The sequence below is a fragment of the Pogonomyrmex barbatus genome, unplaced genomic scaffold (assembly GCF_055798465.1).
Source record: "Pogonomyrmex barbatus isolate J1 unplaced genomic scaffold, ASM5579846v1 scaffold13, whole genome shotgun sequence".
Lineage (NCBI taxonomy): Eukaryota > Metazoa > Arthropoda > Insecta > Hymenoptera > Formicidae > Pogonomyrmex > Pogonomyrmex barbatus.
The window spans coordinates 5,270,699-5,290,830 of record NW_028297109.1 but is presented as its reverse complement, the minus strand read 5'-3'; the positions used below and the strand labels follow the sequence as shown (position 1 = coordinate 5,290,830).

The 20,132-nt window shown below is 38.6% G+C and overlaps 4 protein-coding genes across 17 annotated transcripts in view; 2 read left to right on the top strand and 2 right to left on the bottom strand.

Annotated features, from left to right (window-relative positions):
* The window catches only part of LOC105429894 (uncharacterized), a 208,278-nt gene extending 204,895 nt beyond the window's left edge, over positions 1 to 3,383 (top strand). For all 11 annotated transcript variants that reach the window (XM_089072479.1, XM_089072478.1, XM_089072477.1 and 8 more), the window contains 3 exons: positions 1,101 to 1,459; positions 1,834 to 2,118; positions 2,574 to 3,383. In XM_089072479.1, the coding sequence (XP_088928605.1) occupies positions 1,101 to 1,459; positions 1,834 to 2,118; positions 2,574 to 2,762 (833 nt within the window). In that variant the 3' untranslated portion in view covers positions 2,763 to 3,383. The remainder of the gene's footprint in view (positions 1 to 1,100; positions 1,460 to 1,833; positions 2,119 to 2,573) is intronic.
* LOC105429893 (transcription activator GAGA) lies at positions 3,368 to 9,636 on the bottom strand. Of its 2 annotated transcripts, XM_011643126.3 has the most exons (6): positions 8,870 to 9,636; positions 8,094 to 8,301; positions 7,786 to 7,968; positions 7,468 to 7,711; positions 4,895 to 5,257; positions 3,368 to 3,970 (listed from the first exon to the last, which is right to left on the bottom strand). In XM_011643126.3, exons 2-6 carry the CDS (start codon positions 8,280 to 8,282, stop codon positions 3,672 to 3,674), a joined length of 1,278 nt encoding a protein of 425 aa, XP_011641428.2. In that variant the 5' UTR covers positions 8,283 to 8,301; positions 8,870 to 9,636; the 3' UTR covers positions 3,368 to 3,671. The 2 variants fall into 2 exon arrangements, with proteins under 2 accessions (XP_011641428.2, XP_011641431.2); XM_011643129.2 differs by lacking the exons at positions 3,368 to 3,970; positions 4,895 to 5,257 and adding an exon at positions 5,493 to 6,935 and having other exon boundaries at positions 8,870 to 9,630.
* A 353-nt stretch (positions 9,637 to 9,989) lies between these two features.
* On the top strand, positions 9,990 to 17,430 carry Tmem214 (Transmembrane protein 214). Its single transcript, XM_011643125.3, has 9 exons — positions 9,990 to 10,386; positions 10,702 to 10,919; positions 11,396 to 12,085; positions 12,226 to 12,436; positions 12,519 to 12,658; positions 15,700 to 15,823; positions 16,270 to 16,535; positions 16,612 to 16,763; positions 16,838 to 17,430. The coding sequence occupies exons 1-9, from the start codon at positions 10,263 to 10,265 to the stop codon at positions 16,962 to 16,964; spliced, it is 2,052 nt and encodes a 683-aa protein (XP_011641427.2). The 5' UTR covers positions 9,990 to 10,262; the 3' UTR covers positions 16,965 to 17,430.
* LOC105429891 (deoxyribonuclease TATDN1) lies at positions 13,100 to 20,047 on the bottom strand. Of its 3 annotated transcripts, none has more exons than XM_089072486.1 (6): positions 19,865 to 20,047; positions 19,031 to 19,210; positions 18,476 to 18,869; positions 18,188 to 18,391; positions 17,953 to 18,061; positions 13,100 to 15,953 (listed from the first exon to the last, which is right to left on the bottom strand). In XM_089072486.1, exons 1-5 carry the CDS (start codon positions 19,902 to 19,904, stop codon positions 17,956 to 17,958), a joined length of 924 nt encoding a protein of 307 aa, XP_088928612.1. In that variant the 5' UTR covers positions 19,905 to 20,047; the 3' UTR covers positions 13,100 to 15,953; positions 17,953 to 17,955. The 3 variants fall into 3 exon arrangements, with proteins under 3 accessions (XP_088928612.1, XP_011641425.2, XP_088928613.1); XM_011643123.2 differs by having other exon boundaries at positions 13,100 to 13,657; XM_089072487.1 differs by lacking the exons at positions 13,100 to 15,953; positions 19,865 to 20,047 and adding an exon at positions 19,614 to 19,782 and having other exon boundaries at positions 17,544 to 18,061.
* Positions 20,048 to 20,132: the final 85 nt, after the last annotated feature.

Sequence of the window (20,132 nt, the reverse complement as noted above, 5' to 3'; positions counted from 1 at the left end):
TCTCCTATCCCCGTTTCCTCCCCCGGTCCTTCTCCACCCTTCGACCAGGCGCGCGGCTACCTTCAGCACTTCCTTCCTCGAATCGACCCCGAAGCAAAGCCACCGCGGGCAGAACTCGTCGGCCACGGTGACACCTGACCTAATAAAGTTTCGCGGTTTACCAATGCGCGGAATCGAGTTGTTTGACGTATCAGATTTACTTCGTTTCCTTCGTTCCCGGCGCGCTACGGCCGTAAAGATGCCGAGTAGCGTGAGACTGCGGAACTGCCACGAGCATTGTTGCGGGCACGCTAACGGTCGGGCTTCTATCCGGGTTCGATTGAGTCTGCCTGCGAGTCTGAGGAAAGTTAATGGAGGCAACTGTACGAGATTTGAGCGATGAATTCCCGGATTCGAACTCGATCGACGTTTTCTCTGTCAAATGCATTTTGCGCGCTGTAAAATCGTACGGATTTCATACAAAAGTATATTAATGCATGGTCACGAAATGAAGTAACGTTATCATTTAACGTTTCGTCCGTCTAACTGAGTGCTTCGGAGCTTACGTCCAAACTAATAAATTTTCAGCGATTTTCTTAAAATGAGAAAAAAAAACTTTTTTAGAAATAACGAAATTTAGAAATCACGAGGAAGGAACGGTTTTCTGAAATATCTAAAAATTTGATCAGATACAAATCTGAAAATAATGTATTACGCAAAAATAATTATGTAAGATGTACAAATTAGATATTGGATACTGGAATTGGATACTGGAAGATAAAAAATTTTTACTTAAGCAAAAATACAATAATAAATACTCCTACGTATTAATAATTTTGATACCCAACAAAATTATTTTCAGATTTGTATTTGACCAAACTTTTAGATACTTCGGTAACCGTTCTTTCCATACACAACTGAGAAACGTTAACTTTAATCAATTCCGTTAACTTTAATCAATACTAGTTTTTAGAGATCAACGAAACTTGTAGATTTGCTAAAATAAATATTTTATCCCACATTTTTATTTGCTTTTCGAACGCCTCTTTATTAACCTTTGGCCAACATGTGTAAAATGTGTAAAAGTTATGCGTAAAATGCATACGAAATCATGAATGCAGGTGCAACACAGCTGAGAATACTTCTGAATTTACCGAGCACGGATACGAAGACATCCATGCCTGTTTTTGATCGGCGACAAGATGCTACCAATGATTCTAACACAATAGGATTGAACGATGATCTTCTAAAGCATCGAGACTGCAGCGTGCGAAATAATGGCAAATCGGGCTATGACCAGCTGAACTCCACCTGGGACGACTGCAAGGATCCAGTCACCCAGCTGTCCTCTCTGGAAGACACTTCCGGGATACAGAGTTACGATTGGAGCTTGGAGACCCAGAGCGATGCGCAAAACACGCCGATGTGCCTCTGCGATGAACTGGCGATCGCATCAAGGGATCACGCGAATCTCGCAAATGTACGCTTTTCAATAATTTATAAATAATTTTTAAAAACTTACAAATTATTCTATAAATCGTATTTAAAAATAACACAAAAGAGTTTAACGGCGATTTAGAACCTGGATCAAAACTCTCAATTTTTTATCAATATATTTTTAAATTATATTTCCATTAGAGTACACTTATATTTATTTATTTAAATAATTTTTTACTCAAAATTTTTTGTATTACTTTTAAATGCAATCTAGAATAATATATAATTTGTTCATTATAAATAAAAAATAAAAAATAAACATAATATATCCTTAAGAAAAACTCTTATATAAAATTAATAATTTGATCAAGTATGAACTTCTTGTGTGAATTGAAAACGGAACACATTGTTTGATAGAATCGAAGTACCACCATCATTGAAGCGGCATCTATTCTCGAAAGTCTTCGAGGCGATCCCGGTAGGGCAACGGCCCTCCTGGAGGAGGATCGATTTTGCGACAGCACATCCTCTCACGACCAATTAACCAGACTGGCTCTGGCCATAGAGACGGACGTGGAAGCACCGGCAGTTCCCGACGATTCGAATAATTGGATACGCCATCTCCGCGATAGAATAGCACGACTGCAGCTTGCCAATAAAGAGATTCACGGAGATATACGCGGTTTACGTATAAATTTTCAGGTAAATGTCTTACCCTCACTCATTAACGTGAAATTAAAATCTTGGTGCAAGATTTAAATTATATATAAATATAAATTACATACAATTACATATTATTAGCTTTTCGATAAAGAGTTATTACAGAAGATTTTCGAAAATAAGAATTACGAATATAGTTTATGCTACGATAGTTAATACGATAGTTAATTGCATTTTATTATTGCATATGCATTAAACGTGAAAAGCGGGCTTTCTAATTGATGTGAGTCGGTAAAGATTTTTAGATAGGATATTTGCAATTTCTCAATTTTTAATATTAAACGCCCTTGTTGATTAAGCAGCGGATCGAAACTCTATCAAAGTTATACTTCACTCAAATTAAAGAAAGAGTTTACTTCGCTTGTCTCGACATTTCATTTCCGATATAAACTATAAAAAACCATACAATATTCATACTTTGTCTTATTATGTCGCAGTGCGATGAAAAAAAAGCGATCAATTTATCGAGTGATACAACGAGACTGCTAGAGGACGTTCACGATTTGCGATATTTCGATGACCTGCTGAAACTCCTGGAAGGAGAGCTCGAAAGAATATCCAGAAGAAATTGGCCGTTCATTCTAGGGCACACTCGATCTCACGAAGAGATGAATCTAATCATCTGATATTATGATCAAAGATCGTTGTTAATTTCGAAGATCATGACTATAATCTTAAAGATAGTTGCGAATGGTCGATGCTCAGGGTAAAAGGATTTTCTTTGAGAAGAGGATAGTGTAAATGAGCGAGTCTCATGGCCTCTTCTTTTTGATTTTCCTAAGTATGATATTCATTCAAAGGAGAGTACCTCTTCTCTCAACTCGATGACTTAAGTATCTTTATAAAAATAATGATCGTGGAATGATTACGTTTAAGATGAAACGTGAGTAATTTTCTAGAAGAATCTCTAAGAATAGTTGTATGATATTTTGATATTTAAGATTATTATATTATTATCGTTAATCATGATTAGCACAAAATCACATTATAAATTTCTTAATATTCTAAAGGAGATAATTTCATTTCTAGAAAATTTTCATAATATTTTACCGAGCGAAATAAATTTTGTGCGCTAAATAATTGTCGCGATAAAACATGGCTTGTAATATACTTCGAACGGATTTGGTTTTTCCTTTACAGAATTTCATTTTTTAAAACGTCGAAAAACCTTTTTTAAAAAAAAGTACTTATGTTTATGTTTAGAAAAATATCAATATACTGAATATAAATATATCATTACTAAATAATTTATTATTTATAAGTCGTACATATCGAATTCGTGTACATAGCCCCGAGTAAAAAATTCCTAATACAGTATCCTAATCAGCGTTGCTAATTCATTCTTTTCATACTATTTAATCTCTATCTCGTCGTGTGTTCCGGCGACGTATTTAATGTACACGTCTATAATTGCCACATCGCTTTAAATATCTATACTTGCTAAATAGCCTATAAATCTACACTGACGGAGTCTATTCAGTGTTTCATTAATACTGCCACTCTCGGTTTCTCATGGCTTTTTTCACGTCACGAAATTACGTGACGTCCGTGCGCTGCATATGCCTGGCATGCTGTCGGGAAGAATCGTGGTAAGCAATTCCCGCGCGCAACATCTCGCCGTGTCGGAACACATCGTGAGACGTAGAGAAGGACGGCAAGGTGGGCAAGGATGGCAGTAGACAGCTTAGCATACTAGCACCGCTGTCCGAGGAATAGATCCCATTGGTTGGAGGCACCATAGATGTATTGCATGTGGCCGGGGTGGCTCCCGGCAGTGGATGTCCATTTTGATCGCTGGAACTCAACAGACCCGAACTCGGAGCCATCAAGTTCCCTACATCGAAAAAGATCTAAATTTTGCTGATGTCACGAGACGATGAGATATCGTCCTGATATCGTCATCTATATACACTGCTATTATAATAAACGGCAATTGTGTGCGACAATTAAAATTCTAAGCTAATTACAGAATAAGCTTGCTAAGAAAAGTAATATTTCAAAAATAATATACAGAATATTTAACAATACTAATTGAGAAAGGATAAATAATTTATAAATTAGAAATAATGTTAGTAACGTCTGCATCGGAATATTGAGAGTAAAAACATTACGCGTGCTGTTAATTCGTGATATCTCGCGGAAATATAAAAGTGAACATCATTCACGTTTTTAAAATGTGAAGTTTAACAACGCACGGATTAATTTACGACGATATAACAAATTACGTAATTCCAGTCGAATATTCCGATCACAATCGCGGTTCACGTAAAATGTTGATAATTATTAATGCTTACAACCGCGCGATTGCAGAATTTATACCCACATTAAAGGAGAGGCCCGCAATTCGCGTGAATATGTTTGTGATGTAATCGCTTTAGCGAAAGCGATAATGCATTTGGTGCATCCGTTAATCCTTCGACAATATCGCGTACATCGTATGTAATGTGCGTAAAGCGTAACATTAAAATTTTAATACCATTGTGTAACATTTCTTCATCAGATCAATGATTTACCGATGACCTCATTAGCAGCAATTATTTTTCAAACATTTTATACGCGGATGAAATCTTTATCCAGCTAATTTTATCATTTTCTCTCCTTCTGCACGGAAATATTGTTTCTCTGTATAATTGCGTTCGAATTCAAAAGGAAAATAATATGATTATACATATATATAACAAATTACATTTATAGGCAGTTACATTTAAAGGATAAAAATATTCTTGGAACATCTTTACGTGAATAACTTGCGATTCACCTGGAAGACTGACGCTCGAAGCGGAACTGACGGACGAAGTGATCGACAAGGGCGTCATCATGGGAAAGTCCGATGCTTCAGAAGATCTCGTGGCGAGGTGTGAGTCCAGCCTAGCGGTGGGACGAACGCAGGCTAAAGACGACAGACCGAAATCGTTGGCTCTATCCGCTGCCGCCGCCGCCGCCGCTGCCGCCGCCACGCGCCGATGCCTCACGTGTATGCCAGATTTGCTACTGTTGCCCAGACCGAAGTGCAAAAGCTCCAAGTGTCTTCTGAGATTTCTCGATTGGCGCAGAATCGCGCCGCACAGTGGACACGAGACTGGCTGATCGGACAGACCGCGCGCCTTCGACAATCCGTCCCCTAAAACGAATTCAAAGCTAGACAGACTTGAAACTTGTCTTCGGATCGGAACTCCTCATCTCAGACCTCATATCTATCTATATATATATATATATATATATATATATATATATATATATATATGTATGATATAATCCATTCTATTAGCTACTAGTTACTAAAAAAAAAGAGATGGAAACGATCCAGCTCTGAATTAATATCAGAGTTAAGTTTTTCTGGAAAATAACACATATACTGTATTTTATTTGCGCTTTATTCAAAAAGAAAAGAAAATGGGCAATACATCATTATACCCGTTATCCTATTTCTTTCTCAATTAAAATACTAGCGGTTTTGTATAATGTACTATTGTCAACAGTCCACAGTCAATAGTTACGGAGCGAAAATCGCATTTACAAAATAGGAATGTGCGCCGATTATTTTTATTTTGTGGCTGTCGGAAGAAGCGGCTGGACAATCTTGATTACATAAGAATTCAAAATGAAAAACGGTAGCCCGTATTCTTAAAAATGTATTCTATTAGACCATTTCTTGATAGAGGGATTAAAGAGACGGCAAAATAAATTGCAGTGGACAAAGTTGAATCGCATGATCACACGAAACCCCGATCATCGCATAAGTCGATGGTAAAAGAATAACGAGAAATTCATGATAGAATTTTCTTCCTTATGCTTAAACCCTATGGTACTGCCTTAGATACTAATGTGGAAGATTCTTTTGTTGTATAAAATTAAACGTACAGATATATTCCGAATTTTTGACCTAATTAAATAACGCGTATACGAATAATTACAAATAACCGTTCGCGTAAATATATATATATATATATATATATATATATATATATAACTATACAAGTAATGCAAAATATCTTTCATCTCTCTTCTGTCTTTATGTAACGCGTCACATCACTCACATAGTTTCGAGTATCACTATAACACAACTCTGACTACTAAACGGAATCCATAAAAAAATTAACTACAAAACGGATAACATGTTCGTCTCGATACTATCGATGAGTCCACACCCTGTACATTTATTTATCTGGCGATTGTCGGCGATGGGATGCTGCTCGGCGGTGATACGTTTTCAGACTCGTGTGACGTTGGCGAAGGTAAAGTAGGATTGCAGACTATCTGTTCACAGCTGTTACTACCGCTGTCGGTTCCATAAGTCACCGATGACTCGTTATAAGTCGATAACTCAACCTCGGGTTTAATCTCCATTATCGTCGTGTCGGAATTCTGCGTTGTCGTGGTCGTCGTCGAATTGTTGCTGAATCGATATTTGCACGAAGACAATAAATGCCTACGTAAATTCCTTGCCTGGCGTAAAGTCGCGCCACAAAGCGGACAAACACCTGGACAGTCGGAAGCGCCGCGAGCTTTTGATTGATTCGTGCTTCCAGTTAATGTGCCAGACGACGCGGTCTGACTGGCTGCCAAGCCGGACAACGCAAGACCAGACGGGAAGCCCATGTTGAGGGTGCTGTGGAACTGCGGTATCTGCAACGGCGAGAACTGCATCGGCATTAGTGTATGCAGATGCGACTCGCCATCCGAGACGTGATCCGGTTGTGCCGCCTGACTGTCCGCGACGGATAATGGGTCTTGAAGTCGCGGTGAATGACTGCCGCCCTGATGGTTGTTCGCATAGTTTCCGACCAAGCAGTTGCCCGCTGTTAACAGACACAAACACAATGTTACCATACGGGGCTGAACTGACGTTGCTTTGGCTTGCTTTGAATTTGTTTCTCTCGCTCCTTCGCTCTCTCGCTCCCTCGCTCTCTCGCTCTCTCATGGTCAGACGAATCGGAGGACGACCAATCAGAATTGCAGTTCAACCCGATCGATGGTTGTGCTTGTGTCCGTTTTAATTGAAACGAAAAAAAGGCCTACATAGACATACAGAACTCTCTCTCTCGTAGGCGATATGATTTTTGGTTTATTTTTATATGATGGCTACTTGCTAAACATAATATATCGGACACAAAACACAAGTAAAATTGCTGTTATATTTTTACTGTCTTGCGTGCTTGATTAGAATTTTTAAATTATCAAGAATAACTTAAAAATTGTGATAACATTTCCAACTAATAAAATAAGAAAAAAACTCATCTGACAACTCATAATACTCAAAAGATAAATGAATATTTCCATTATAAATTTTTATAAACAAATAAAATCATTGCAAAATTGTTGATATTGTACCTGCATCATCGGCTTGATCTGTAGCGTCGTCATCTTTATTTTCATAAGGCATTGTTCTGTTGTCATCCAAAGGCCTGCTTTCGCTATCTGTAGTATTACTGGTGCATTGCCATTTTCCAGAGGATGTCGACGACTTCCTCCTCTTTTTTCTTCGTTTTAATGGATAATACGAGTTGAGCGTCGCCCTTGGTAACCCATCATTCGTCGCCGTAGGTATCGCAGACGCAGGAACTTCTTCGCCACTCTAAGTACATGTATTTGCATGTAGATCAATAATGCTATTTTTATTTCAATGTAACAAAACAAAATGAAATATACCTCTGTTACTATAGTTGGTGGTGTTAACCCATGGATGCTCAAGCAATGAGCAGCTTGGAGCAAAGAAGGCAATTGTGCCGGTTCGACACTCACTTCTCCTCGGTATACAAATTCCAATAGAGATTCCAAATCATCTGCTCCAATTCCTGCTAGCATGACCACTGGATGTTGGCATGGTGTACTCTATGAATAAGATCCTTTATTGTTAGTTTTTATATTTCCATGTATAACAAATTCAAATTAGTGTTATAATTATCTTGTCGAAAACTAGAAAGGTTATTAGAATCCTACCAAAAATATGATACAACCTTTAACAAGTCCAGTAAAAATGGACTTGCTGCACAAAGAACTATCTTATGTGCAGGAAAACTCCGTCCACCAGCAGCCAAGGTAACATCCACCAATTCACCGTGTCCTCTTAGCAGTTGTACTGCAGAGGCCAGAGAAGAACTGAATTCTCCCCAGGATAGACTATACAGTTGGTCGCTACTACCCATTTTGTCTCGAAGAATTTAACTACAAGACAATAAAGGTACAATCATTCTATTGTTCATTGAACAATTTTATAAATGACGAAATAGTGATAAAATAAGCGAATCAATCAATCAAGTAGAAAATATAAGTATTTTATTTGAAAACTCTTGGCTATGATTAATTAATTTGCTCACTATTTAAGTTTTAATGCTTATATTTTTGTCACTACTCTAAAGTATTTGACAGCTCATTCATAAAAAAATCCAATAAAAAAGAATTTACTATTACGTTTACTCAGTTGTTTAGATTTTTTAGATTTATATTGTAGGGCAAAATTGAAACAGTTGTGTAAGTACACAGTGAACAAAACGAATCGCGACTGGGAAGGTCTCGCCAAAACAATAGCTCAGCTAGAAAACAACCAAGGGATCAAACGTGAAGAATGCGTGCACAATCGGAAAACTGATTAACGGTAACGACGCGCGCGTGTCTACGTCTCTTTCTCTTTCCATATCTCTCTCCATTCTCGCTCCCTAATTAGTGCCCCCACCCGATTAAGCGTCGCGGCGTCGTGCCGCGAACTAACCTAACAAACGGTCTCGAGACTGACCTGACGTGACAGCGGTGACCTCCTCTCACGACGTCGCCGACGACGACGGGTACGACGGGTACGACAACGTGACGAGTCGAGTCCGCTTGTTTTCCGGCTGGCTGACCGCACGCTGCCGAAACCAGGTTGGAGAAAGTCGTGGCCGCGGGGGGGTCACCTGGGCATAAAGTCGCTGGAGGAGCCCGCACACGCGTTGTCGGGCGATGCGAACGTTCTCGGGGCAACGCGCGTGTCGCACGTCACATCGGAGACGCCGACCGGAGCACGACGTTCTCGTCGTCGTCGTCGTCGTGGTCGTCGTTGCTCGCGTTGTGTCGTAGTCGCGGGGCACGTTTTTACGTTGACGAGTCAGAGAGGCACGCGGCACGCGGCACACTCTTCGCAGTCAGCGGAGATTCAAACCCTATCGCAGAGGCGATCGCGTATGCGTGTGCACGTATGTGCGCAAGTTATGTGTACGTCACGGCGCGCATCAGCGCAACGCGGTGCTGCCACCGTGCGGCCGGCTGGCGAGGCGCGAGGGCAACCGGAAGTTCTCTCGGAGGAGGCGCGAATCCTCCGGGATTTGAACGCGATTTCAATTAATTTTTACAATTCTGTTCTCAGAAATCGCGTCCAAGGGAGAAATGGCTTTTCTTTCTCGCGATTGCATCCGGGTTTCTCCCGGAGAGTTTAATTATATTTTTTTTATTTATTTCATATTTTTAATCCAATATAGCCAAGAAAAGGAAAGAATTAAAAATTATTTCGACCCAACTTTAATTAGCTTAATCGGCGATTAATTTAATTAAATGACAAAATTATCTAAAATTATATAAAATGTAATTTCCTTAGGGATCAAAATTTCTTCATTCTATTTAAAATTTCAAACGACACAATTCTCTATTTTAAGCTAATCCTTCTTCATTGTTAAAATAATTTTGAATTAATTTTCAACTATTTACATTTTATAAATATCTATACGACCGCGTCTCGGTTGTAATCTCTTTTGCGTTCAATCCGCGCGCAAAAATAAAAAAACAAATAAGTACGTGGCGTGCGCAAAAGCGCGGCGAAACGAAAATGAAAACGCAATCGTGAATTCGCCGGTTGCGTGGCAGTCTCGCGAGTGCGCATGCGTTACCACGTACCACAGTCGTGACTGACATTTCGCCAACAAAACCTAGAACAAAACCGGGCAACCGACCGACGCGCGCTGTCCTCCTCCAGTCGCGCTGCTCCAGCCAACTTCAGTGCCTTCCGAGCGGCGTGTCGTCTCTCTCTTTCTCTCTCTTTCTTCCTCTCTTTCTTCCTCTCTTTCTCATCCCGCATACGCGCGTGCCGTGTCGCGTGTGGTGTGTACGTAAGTGTGTGTGTGTATTTTGTCATCGGTCGCGTTTACATTTTCACCACGATGTCATCCGGCAGCTGGGAACTGGTTAGCAGAAAAAAGGACCGCGGTAATGACAAATCGAACAAGCTCACAAAGGCTGAGAAGAAGAAGTTCATCGAGAACGCGCCGAAAGTCGAGGACTTCTGTGAGTCATCATTTGCAGGCCTGCTCTCTTACCTTCCTTCCCGAGACGCAACATCCTCGCAACTTCCGCTCCGATTGTCCCTTCGCGACTCGGTCGATTCATTATTGACGACAAAAGCGACTCGACAGATATCAATCGTGCGTGAAATGTACAAAGAAAGGATCACAATATGGTACTAGAGCGTGTATTTTGCGAACATTCACTCCGCGATTATTCCCTTTCGTTACTCCTAATCATCCTCTTTTGTAGTTATTTCATGAGACAACTCTTTATTTCCACGAAGAAATAACTAATTTAATACATGTGTTATTTCAGTACCTCTGAGCCAAGTGAAAACACTGTACGATAATCTAGATGGGAACAAGGAGAACAAGAAGCCTGTCAAGGCACAGGGAAAAGAACATAAGACGAAAGAGAATGAGGAAAGAAAAAAGCAACAACAGCAACAGAAGCAACAGCAGCAACAAGGTGAAAAGAAGAAACAAGAACCAAAGGAAAAACCTCCAAAAACTGTCAAAGATGCATTGAATGCGGTACAACTTAATTTTTGTATTATGTACATTTTAATTTATGGCATTATATATCTTTTAAGTTAAATATAAAATTCAGATAAATTCTATCAATCAATTAGTATCACAGTTATGCATGTGTCTATGAGCAGCTGTTATGTGATATATAAAAAATTATATAATCATACATCTGTAATGTTTAATCAATTATAAAATACTCCAAAAAAAAAAACATCAAATGAAATATTTTCGGACAACTCATAATCTTCAATCCAGGATTATATACACTATAATAGGTATACAAATTATCAAAATGTGCTATCTCCACGAGAATCGACATTACAGAAAAACAAATATCAATTTTGATATATTTGAGTTTCAATTTTACATGTCCTTTTTAAAAAATATATACATATTTGAAACGAACATAAATTAATTTCTTTTTATCTCAGATTATTGTAATTTTAATGTTATTAATTAATAATTTACTATGTATGCAGATTAATGCGCAGGAGCTCAATGATCTTCTGACTACTGCACAAGTCAGATTTCCTGAGGCTCCCTTGCTCTGGCTGAAGGAACTCGATGCTTTCCTCAACATCAAGATACCCATTAACAAGGAAGATGTGATATTCTCAGGAAAATCCAAGGACTACCCGTTAAGTTTAGTACCTAAGCCAATCTCTTCCATATTGGAACGAGCAGTGGAAATGACGGGCCAGCAGACCATACAAATTTTTTACGAAAACACTCTCACGGCAATGGCCACTGATATGGTCAAGGGAATACCTGTTATCGGTCACAAGATATTTTTGCAGCTGCTAGCGCATTTAAATCCCGAGATGACCGCCGCCAACATTTCCAAATTGATTAATATAAGAAATTCCTATGAGAATAGAAAGAACGTCGGCTTGTCCTTGCTGTGGGCCTGGTCACAGGCCGGCAAAAAGAATCTAGCGGTCGGCTTGAAAATCTGGCACGAGGTAATGTCACCGATGTTGGAGACAAAGGGTTACGCCAACTATGTTGTGCAAATTCTCAACGACCTCGTCTTTGGTCATGATAACGTCCACGATCTCAGTCTTGATCTGTACCTGAGTATCATTATGGATACCTATTCTCAAAGGTTTCAGAATATTCAACCCACAAATTTGGGAAAAGATCTTAGCGCGAGCATTGACAAGCTGAGAGTGAGTAATACAGCCATAAATTTATAAACAAATGTTTTAATTGTAGAAACAATATAGTATATGACGCGTGTTCAATGTATTGATGACATAATTTGATAATGGCAGTGAAATCAATATAGTAATGTCGATATTTTTTGCAGTCAATACTCTTCAGGAACAAAGACATATGTTACACGAAACTGTTTGAAATGTTAATGGGAAAAGTATCACAGAAATCAGATCCGAATTATAGGCACGAATTGATTAAGATTCTTGCCGACTGTCTTGTCACGGAACCTGTTTGTTTCACTATTTGGAGTTCTATTTATACCAAGCATTTATATCAATCAAGTCTTCTTTTATCGTATATCGGTGAGCACTCACATGCTAAAATGAAATTATATATATTTAAATAAAATTTATATTAACTATGCAAAAATGTACTTTTTTACAGATACGAATTTACCTAATTTACAAACAAAGTTCAAAGCTAAGCATTTCAAGGAAACTCTCGGAATTATTCAAAACAATAATGAAAAGTGGAAAAAGGCCAAAGACGAGAATTTAGCAGTTACATGCAAGAAAACGTCTCAGGTGAGTTTCCTGTCTCTTTTTCTCTCATATATTTCTAAAATTTTATTATTTATAAAATGTGAAGTGATTCAATAAAATTTACTTCAAAATACAATTTAGATATAAATGTATGTCTAAACTATTTTTTGAAGAACGTAATGACATTGAGTGACATACGTATTCATTTAAGACAATTGCGATTGTATATCGAAATTGATATCATCTGATAATATATACATATATATTGAAAAATATCTGATAATGTATATCACACTTAAAATGTTTTTATTTCGATAAGTATGTTTTAACACGCTTATCTCCTGCACAGAATAAAAAAACATCTGCACATATTTTTAAGCAACAATCGTGTACTGCATCAATTATTTGCAGAAAGAAATTTACTTTTTCACTGCCTGAGACATACAAAGTTAATTATTATCTCATTAAATAAGTAAACTCAAATGGAGAATATTTTTGTGTTTATCATATAAAATCAAGAACCGTACAAGAGATTGTAAAAGTGTATTTTAAAAGGTTTAAAAAGAGAGCCACGTATATAAAGTCTATAGACCTCAATAAACGTCAGGAATGACAGACAAAAATGACTAATTAGATCCAGTTACATCGTAAAATCCAAGCGTGGTGTTACTCTTTAACAATGCCATTCTGCATTTAACAATGATCGCGTGCGCAGCCAGGTAAAGAGCATAGCTTATACACAGCACTTAGCACTTAATATATGATACATTATTTGTTTCGCGACATCCGAGGTAGTATTTTGATGAGCTCGCAGAAAATTTATTTGCTCCAGCGCGAACAGACAGTCACGGGTAATTAAACTTAGAAAGCATTTCCCTCATTTCTACATTCTCGTGGAATCTCGCGTTTTCTATCTCGTAACTTTCAATTCGCCACTTCATATTGGCAACATGCGGCAGAACATTTATTTTACGACTGTCGGAAGTTTCTTGTGCTGAGATTGCAGGATGTATGTCTCTTCTCTGGAAAAACCTGGAAAACCTGGAATTCATTGACACATAACTTGTGAGTTTTTTATAAAAAAGAGCTAATATTTTCCTAGAGTGATTAAACCAAAAAATTAATATCCAAATATTAAGTGGCTTTTCTTCAATAAGAAAACATTAAAAAGCGTACACACTAAGATAAACTTATTTCATTTAAAAATTCTTTAATTTTATTAGGAATTTTAAACAAAGATACTTGAGAAATCCGGCAATTCTTTTAATGGGAAATTTTTTTATAATATTTGGATATACTTTAGATTGAATTATTATTTTAGCTCTCAAGGATTAATTTTAATAAAAAATTTTCTAATTGTAAAATAAATTATTGGATGGCAAATATTGTGTATTATAAAATATGGAAAGTGCCTTTGGGTTGTACTGTTTTTTTTTTCATATATATTCGCAGGTGTGTACACGCAAGGATTATAATTCTTTAAAAAGAGGCTAAACCTAGGCAAATCAGGAGATTAGTTCAATTTCTCTACGTGCAAAATTCAATTGAAGATAAAAAAAAAAGATCTAATTAAATGGAATATATCGGGCAGAATGCCTTATCAATGGAACTCGATAAGAGAATCGCGTGACGGTTGATTGGCTCGCCTCGAATAATAATGTATTTTGGATTAGGCTCGCAATTGCGCGCGTCGCAGTCTCCGTCGGTGCGTGACATTCTACGCAATTTGCGCGTCGTCATTCCCTGGCCACGCGTATGTACGTACGTCTATCAGAACAACAAACAGAGCGGAGCTCGTGAATCCACGTAACGCCAATACCTATTTGAATTTTTTTTTTTTTCGAGTATTTTTCCTCTCGTTGTACCTCTCTCAATACATTCCAAGTCTGCGTGTTTGTGAAGAAGAAACGGCATTCGCGAGTCAAGCGGAAAGAGAGATAACAACAAAATTCTAATCGGGAAAACAATAATTTATCGTCCCTCTCTTAGTGCGTCCCGGAGGATAAGATCGACAATTTAATTTCTCAGATTCGCAGATTCTTGCGCGAACTTTTCTCTCTTTCTCGGGACGTCGTTTTTCCCGTGCGTCGAGAGTGCGAGACGGAAAAAGGAGGAAAGAAGAAAAAAAAAAGGAGAGTAAGTCCCGCGCGACGAGTTTCGGTGAGGGAATCGTGGCCGCGAAAGCGAAGCGGTGACGCGCGGATTCCTAACGGAATTCGGCGCCGCCGTCGGAGCGAAGTCGGGCGGCTCCCCGTTCCGGCCTCGACGGGCGACGAACTCGATTTCGAACAATCGTCGAGCAACGTCACGTAGCTGCAGACCGGCGTTCTCAGGTTAGAGAGCCAGCCAACGTTTTTCGGAGAGCGTACGCGACTATTGATCGCGCGTGTCCATCCTCGCCCCTCTCCCTCTCCCTCTTCGCTCCGCGATCGACAGTGACGACATTGGCACCGCTCGCACGGCTCATTCGTCCGTTTTTCTTTTTTTCTCTTTCTGCCTGTCCCTCCCCCCTTCTCCTTGCGGCGAGAGCGCAACGAAATATACGCGAGTGCAAAAAAGAACGGCCCTCGCATCCTTCCAATTTTCCACAGGTAAGAGGGAAATAAAAATTCCGCGCGCGGTTGTGCGTTTGTGTGTCCGCCGCCACCGCCGCCGCCGCCGCCGCGGCGGTGATCCCGCGAAGGAACGAATCGCGTGAGGATCCTCTCCGGCGGATGACGAGGCGGTCTCAGGTTGGCGTATCGATCGTCAGAGATACCTATCGACGTTAATTATCTCGTGCGATCGCACGCGATTCAAAGTACTCTCGGCGCGGAGAGGCGGCACGAAGTACGCAGTTACTCCGCGCGAATGTCCCGCGGGCGTTTTCTAAGACCGACTCGCTGTCACGATTTTATTACGACTCGATTAAAACTCGTCCTTGCGAAAGGGTAAGATGAAACCGAGGGACTCTGTCTGATAGACGAGTGAGAGAATTCGTCACGCCTGAACAATTATTTTTCAAAGTTTTTGAATAGAATTTGTGAAGGAGTCTCAGAGAAAATGTTAGGAAAATTTGTGCTTTATGTTGTCTATCTTTCCAGGCACTATTGAAGAAAATGACCTCTTCCAAACGCAGCTTTCCATGGGGATCAGCCAGTCTCTTGTTGTTGCTGCTGATTGGTGCTATTGTAGCATATGACACACAGAAATATGGCTCGTTTGAGGGTAAGAACATCCTGTAAACATCCTGTGATGCTAATCATTTTGTCTTCCTATCGCCTCATGTCAACCTCAGTTTGTCATTTTCATTATTTCATTGCTTCTTCAATGTTCTCTGTTTTTGTCATAATGTTGTCTGAAAGTTCATTATATATTTAATTCATCATATAAAATTCACCAGATAATCAATTTGCTAAATATCAACAATAGCTACGATCAGCAAAATATTTATTTTGCAACTATCACAAGTTTTTTATGACATTGAATTGTTCTTTTATAATAAGAAGAATATGCAATTTTTAGCAAAAACTTTCTACAGTTGTAAAATAAACACAGCCATTGCCATTGTAAACATCATGCCTCTATTTCTGTCTCTCTGACCTGTCTTCTAGTAAATTGGAGATACAAATCTAGCTTTTCTTTATTGTACATTGATGTTTTATGTATTGTAGCGTCCCAAGTTGGAAAATTCTTGAAAACTAGTGGAATATTGAAACATGTAGAAAAAACATGGACTACTCTAAAGTTCTATTGGTCTGCAGGACACAAAGCAATTAAGGATAGCTCACCAGAATATTACAAAGCAGTTGTAGACTTGTGTACACCATACATTAAATTAGCTGGTGATGTCTGCCTTGTAGTAAGAAATGTTTCAGTAAAATTATATAATAATGCTGCAGCATATGTCGAAAGAAACGTACCGATAGTTCTGGATAGAGTAAGTATAACGAAAATCTCAAATCTTTTTGTGTACAACTCCTTCGTGCATCTCGTAATGATTCTCTTTTATACAGATCGAGCACTATGCTCCAGGAATCATGGAGCAAATAAAATCTCGAAGTCTTCAGGGATTAGAATATGTGAAAGTTTCCCTCATTTTACTTGGAGAGAAAGTTGTTGAACATTCCAGTTTAACGATACAGTGGTTGGAGAAGAATGTCTTTGTGTGAGTTTATATCAGATTGTAGAGACTATAAAGCGCTATATAAACCTAATCCATGACCTTTCCTTTTTTTTCAGGGGCAAACTAAGTCCGGATAATCTTCGCAATTATGCCATATGGGCTTTCGACACGACGCAATCGTATGCGACTCAAACGTACGATTGGGTATATGAGAAGGTGCAGACTCTCTCCAAAGTGCCATGAATAAAATCCATTGGTTTGCTGTACGAATCATTGCGTCAGTGATGAAACCTCCGCCTCTCCATGCAATTCAGCATTTATTATTTATGACACGCGTTACATATATGTATATTTTCCGGAGATCACGAATGCGTCGGCCATTTTACCTGTGATATCTAGAAGAGAAAACCTATATATTATTTTGGTTGGTCCCGACAAAGAAAATCTCTCTCTCTCTCGTGATCTCCTAACGAACAGAAACATAATCGTGAACATTTTTTTATCGAGATAAATATTTTTCTGTCACTTTCTTTGAAATTATTGATAAGTAATATATATGTATCTATGCATTTAGGTCTATTTCTTAATCGCGAATCGTCAAAAAAACGCGATCTTTAACATATTTTGTATTTTCATTTATAATTTCGAGGATTTTGATTGAATATATTCGACTTTACTGAGTGATTGAATAAAAACCTTTTCATAAGAATTTCTCTTGTAGATGTAGAGGAATTACTATAGGCAAGTAAAAATTATTATTTAAGAAATAAATCATTTCACACATAGAAAGAAGGGTCAGAGTAATAACAGCGACAGGTGACGTTCTTAGGAATAGCAGAATAGTATTAATAAATATTGCAATATAATATAATAATATAATAATAATAATAATGAGATGATGGTAATAATAGCGACGAAATGCGATAGATGAACATGAGATATGATAATAATATAATTTTAACAAGAATATATTAAAGTTTTACATGGGAAGAGAGATCTGTGGATAGTGACATCAGCCACTTCCATAAAGCCACATATGTAAAAATGAGTGTCTTCATTTCTTTCCTTCAATAGAATTTCAGCAGCGTGCTTTTTCTTTTTTTCTTTTCCTTTTATCTTTTCGCTCTGTTTTACGCGCATTCACAGCTTTTATCCCTGATTACTTCCATGAGTGCACGCTTCATTGACGCACTCTAGATCAGTTTATACTTTCGCAGTGTTGAATACTCACACACTATAACTCGTACGGGAAGAAGAGCTTCATCGTGTTCTTGTATATTTGATTGCACAGATATTCCTCCTCCTCGTCTCTGATCCGCGCTAAAACTTCCAATATTTGACTGCAAAAAGAAATTAGAATTAGGATTTGTAAAAAAAACACCTCGTTCGAAGTATCTTGCGGACATTAACATTCAATTTTTTATCTATAATTCTTGATTTGCCTGCGGAGAGAAAAATATACTCACACTATCGTGCAAGGCTCATTCCGTCCTTTAACCATTTGATCCGCCTGCCATTTTTCTTTTTTTATAGACGGGAAATGCGTGATAACGTCTTTCGCAGATGCGTGTGTTGGCCTAATCTCGCACCACGGACAATCGGTTTCTATCATGAGTCTATCCGAGGGAATGGTAGTGACCGCAAAGAGATTTTCTTCCGTTTTTAACGAGCTGAAATGCGAAACAAAATGAGATTAGACCGATTTTTTTCTTTTTCCTTTTAATTGATTTTCTTAAATCACTTATTGATCTTACCATCCATTGATGCCAATGTATAAACCTAACTGTAGTATGGAATTCGCGTCTTCCGGGTTGCCGTCAAAGGAGTGTACGACACCAGGCGTTAATTCATTTTTGTGCTTCCTTAGAATTCGTACAAAGTCATCGCTGGCGTTGCGGCAGTGCAGGAACATCGGTAGCTTTAATGTAGAACACAGAGACAATTGCAACTCGAAGTACTTTTTTTGAGTCTCCTTTGAGCAGAAATTCAGTCTGTCATAATCCAGGCCCATCTCGCCGATAGCGACGATTTTATCCTTGTTGTTTAGTGCCAGATCCGACAATGATTTCAGGTACTCTTCTGGATTGCCACTCTCCTCGAATTCATTACAGCGGGTTGGATGACAACCGACCGTCGAATACAATCTATCTGTAATTTGTTCATCAATAGTAATCAATCACTCATTCAGAATGAATAAAATAGTATTAAAATTACTCAGCAAGATGGATTAAAAACTGAAATTATCAATTCTCTACTATGATCATTCATTTGAAGAAAGATTTGTATCTTTTATATTTGAAGAGAGTTACCATCGGTCCTCGCTATTTCAAGAGCCTTCTTGCTTTCTTCCACATTGCCTGCCGTAATGATGATCTTTGAAAGATTATTCTTCCAACTACGCTCTAAAACCTTATCCAAATCTGGCTGATGCTTCTGGGACCCATGATAGATTCCTTGATACATAGAATCTGTTAAATTGGCTCCGATGTCTGTAATAATTAAAGTAAATATTGAAGAATACTGACTTTCTTTCTACTTAACGCAAACTCATTTGAAGCAAATATACATATTTACAGACTTCACATACTAAAGTATTAACCTTTTGTGGCCTACATGGATATTTCGAGTCTGGATAATTTCTATTCAGATAGAAATTATTCAGCAGTTGAAAGGTCCCGGATTACATTATATTTTAATTTCTTACACAATGAAGTATAGGTATCTATTCTAGAAAATATATATTTTTCGAACCACTTTAGACATGAAAAAAGGGCCGGACTCAAAAGACCCCATTAGGACCACATGTGATGCCATTTATCACATAAACCACTAAGAGTTAACGACATAACAAAGCATTGTGTATAACGCTAAAGTAGATAGATATTTATTTACATTATGCTTTTTGGCACTGAAAGGGAACAATGAATTGAAGTAGCTAAAGGCGTTTCGCAAACATTTGACGGCTTCACGAAGGAAAGGGAGCGAAGATTCAAAAATCCATTAGGTATCGACGGAAGGGGGTTTTGTAATTAAAAAAAAGGAGCTAGCCTTGCGTCGTTATAACCTCATATCGCGAGATATATGGTAAATATATGTAAATCGCGGGATGTGGCTGAGTGAGCTCGACGGATGATCGCATTTACCTATGAATTTCCGTAAATTAGACATTCTAGCTGCGAGCATGGAACGTTCCCGGGCGGGGGTGTCGTTCGAGCGTACGTCCGGCCGAGGAAAGACGAAGAGGTTAGCAGGTGTCTCTCGTCTTGACCGGCTCGGCTGGATCGGCACATGGATGAGACCGATGGAGGATTACTGACATTGTGCGCTTTCATGCGCAGTACGGACTGTCTGAATACCGTTCTCGCTGTCGCGTGCCATCGATCAGGCCATCGTGGCGACCATTCGTACAAC

Coding starts and splice junctions, on each gene's coding strand:
- LOC105429891 (XM_089072486.1), bottom strand. CDS start 19,904: ATGCTCGCAGCTAGAATGTCTAATTTACGGAAATTCATAG. Junction 18,392..18,475: donor TACATTGGCATCAATGGATG/GTAAGATCAATA, acceptor TTCGCATTTCAG/CTCGTTAAAAACGGAAGAAA. Junction 18,062..18,187: donor AATGAGCCTTGCACGATAGT/GTGAGTATATTT, acceptor TTCTTTTTGCAG/TCAAATATTGGAAGTTTTAG.
- Tmem214 (XM_011643125.3), top strand. CDS start 10,263: ATGTCATCCGGCAGCTGGGAACTGGTTAGCAGAAAAAAGGACCGCGGT. Junction 10,387..10,701: donor GCCGAAAGTCGAGGACTTCT/GTGAGTCATCAT, acceptor GTGTTATTTCAG/TACCTCTGAGCCAAGTGAAA. Junction 16,764..16,837: donor TTGGAGAAGAATGTCTTTGT/GTGAGTTTATAT, acceptor CTTTTTTTTCAG/GGGCAAACTAAGTCCGGATA.
- LOC105429893 (XM_011643126.3), bottom strand. CDS start 8,282: ATGGGTAGTAGCGACCAACTGTATAGTCTATCCTGGGGAGAATTCAGT. Junction 7,712..7,785: donor CACCAACTATAGTAACAGAG/GTATATTTCATT, acceptor ACATGTACTTAG/AGTGGCGAAGAAGTTCCTGC. Junction 5,258..7,467: donor AGATCAAGCCGATGATGCAG/GTACAATATCAA, acceptor AATTCGTTTTAG/GGGACGGATTGTCGAAGGCG.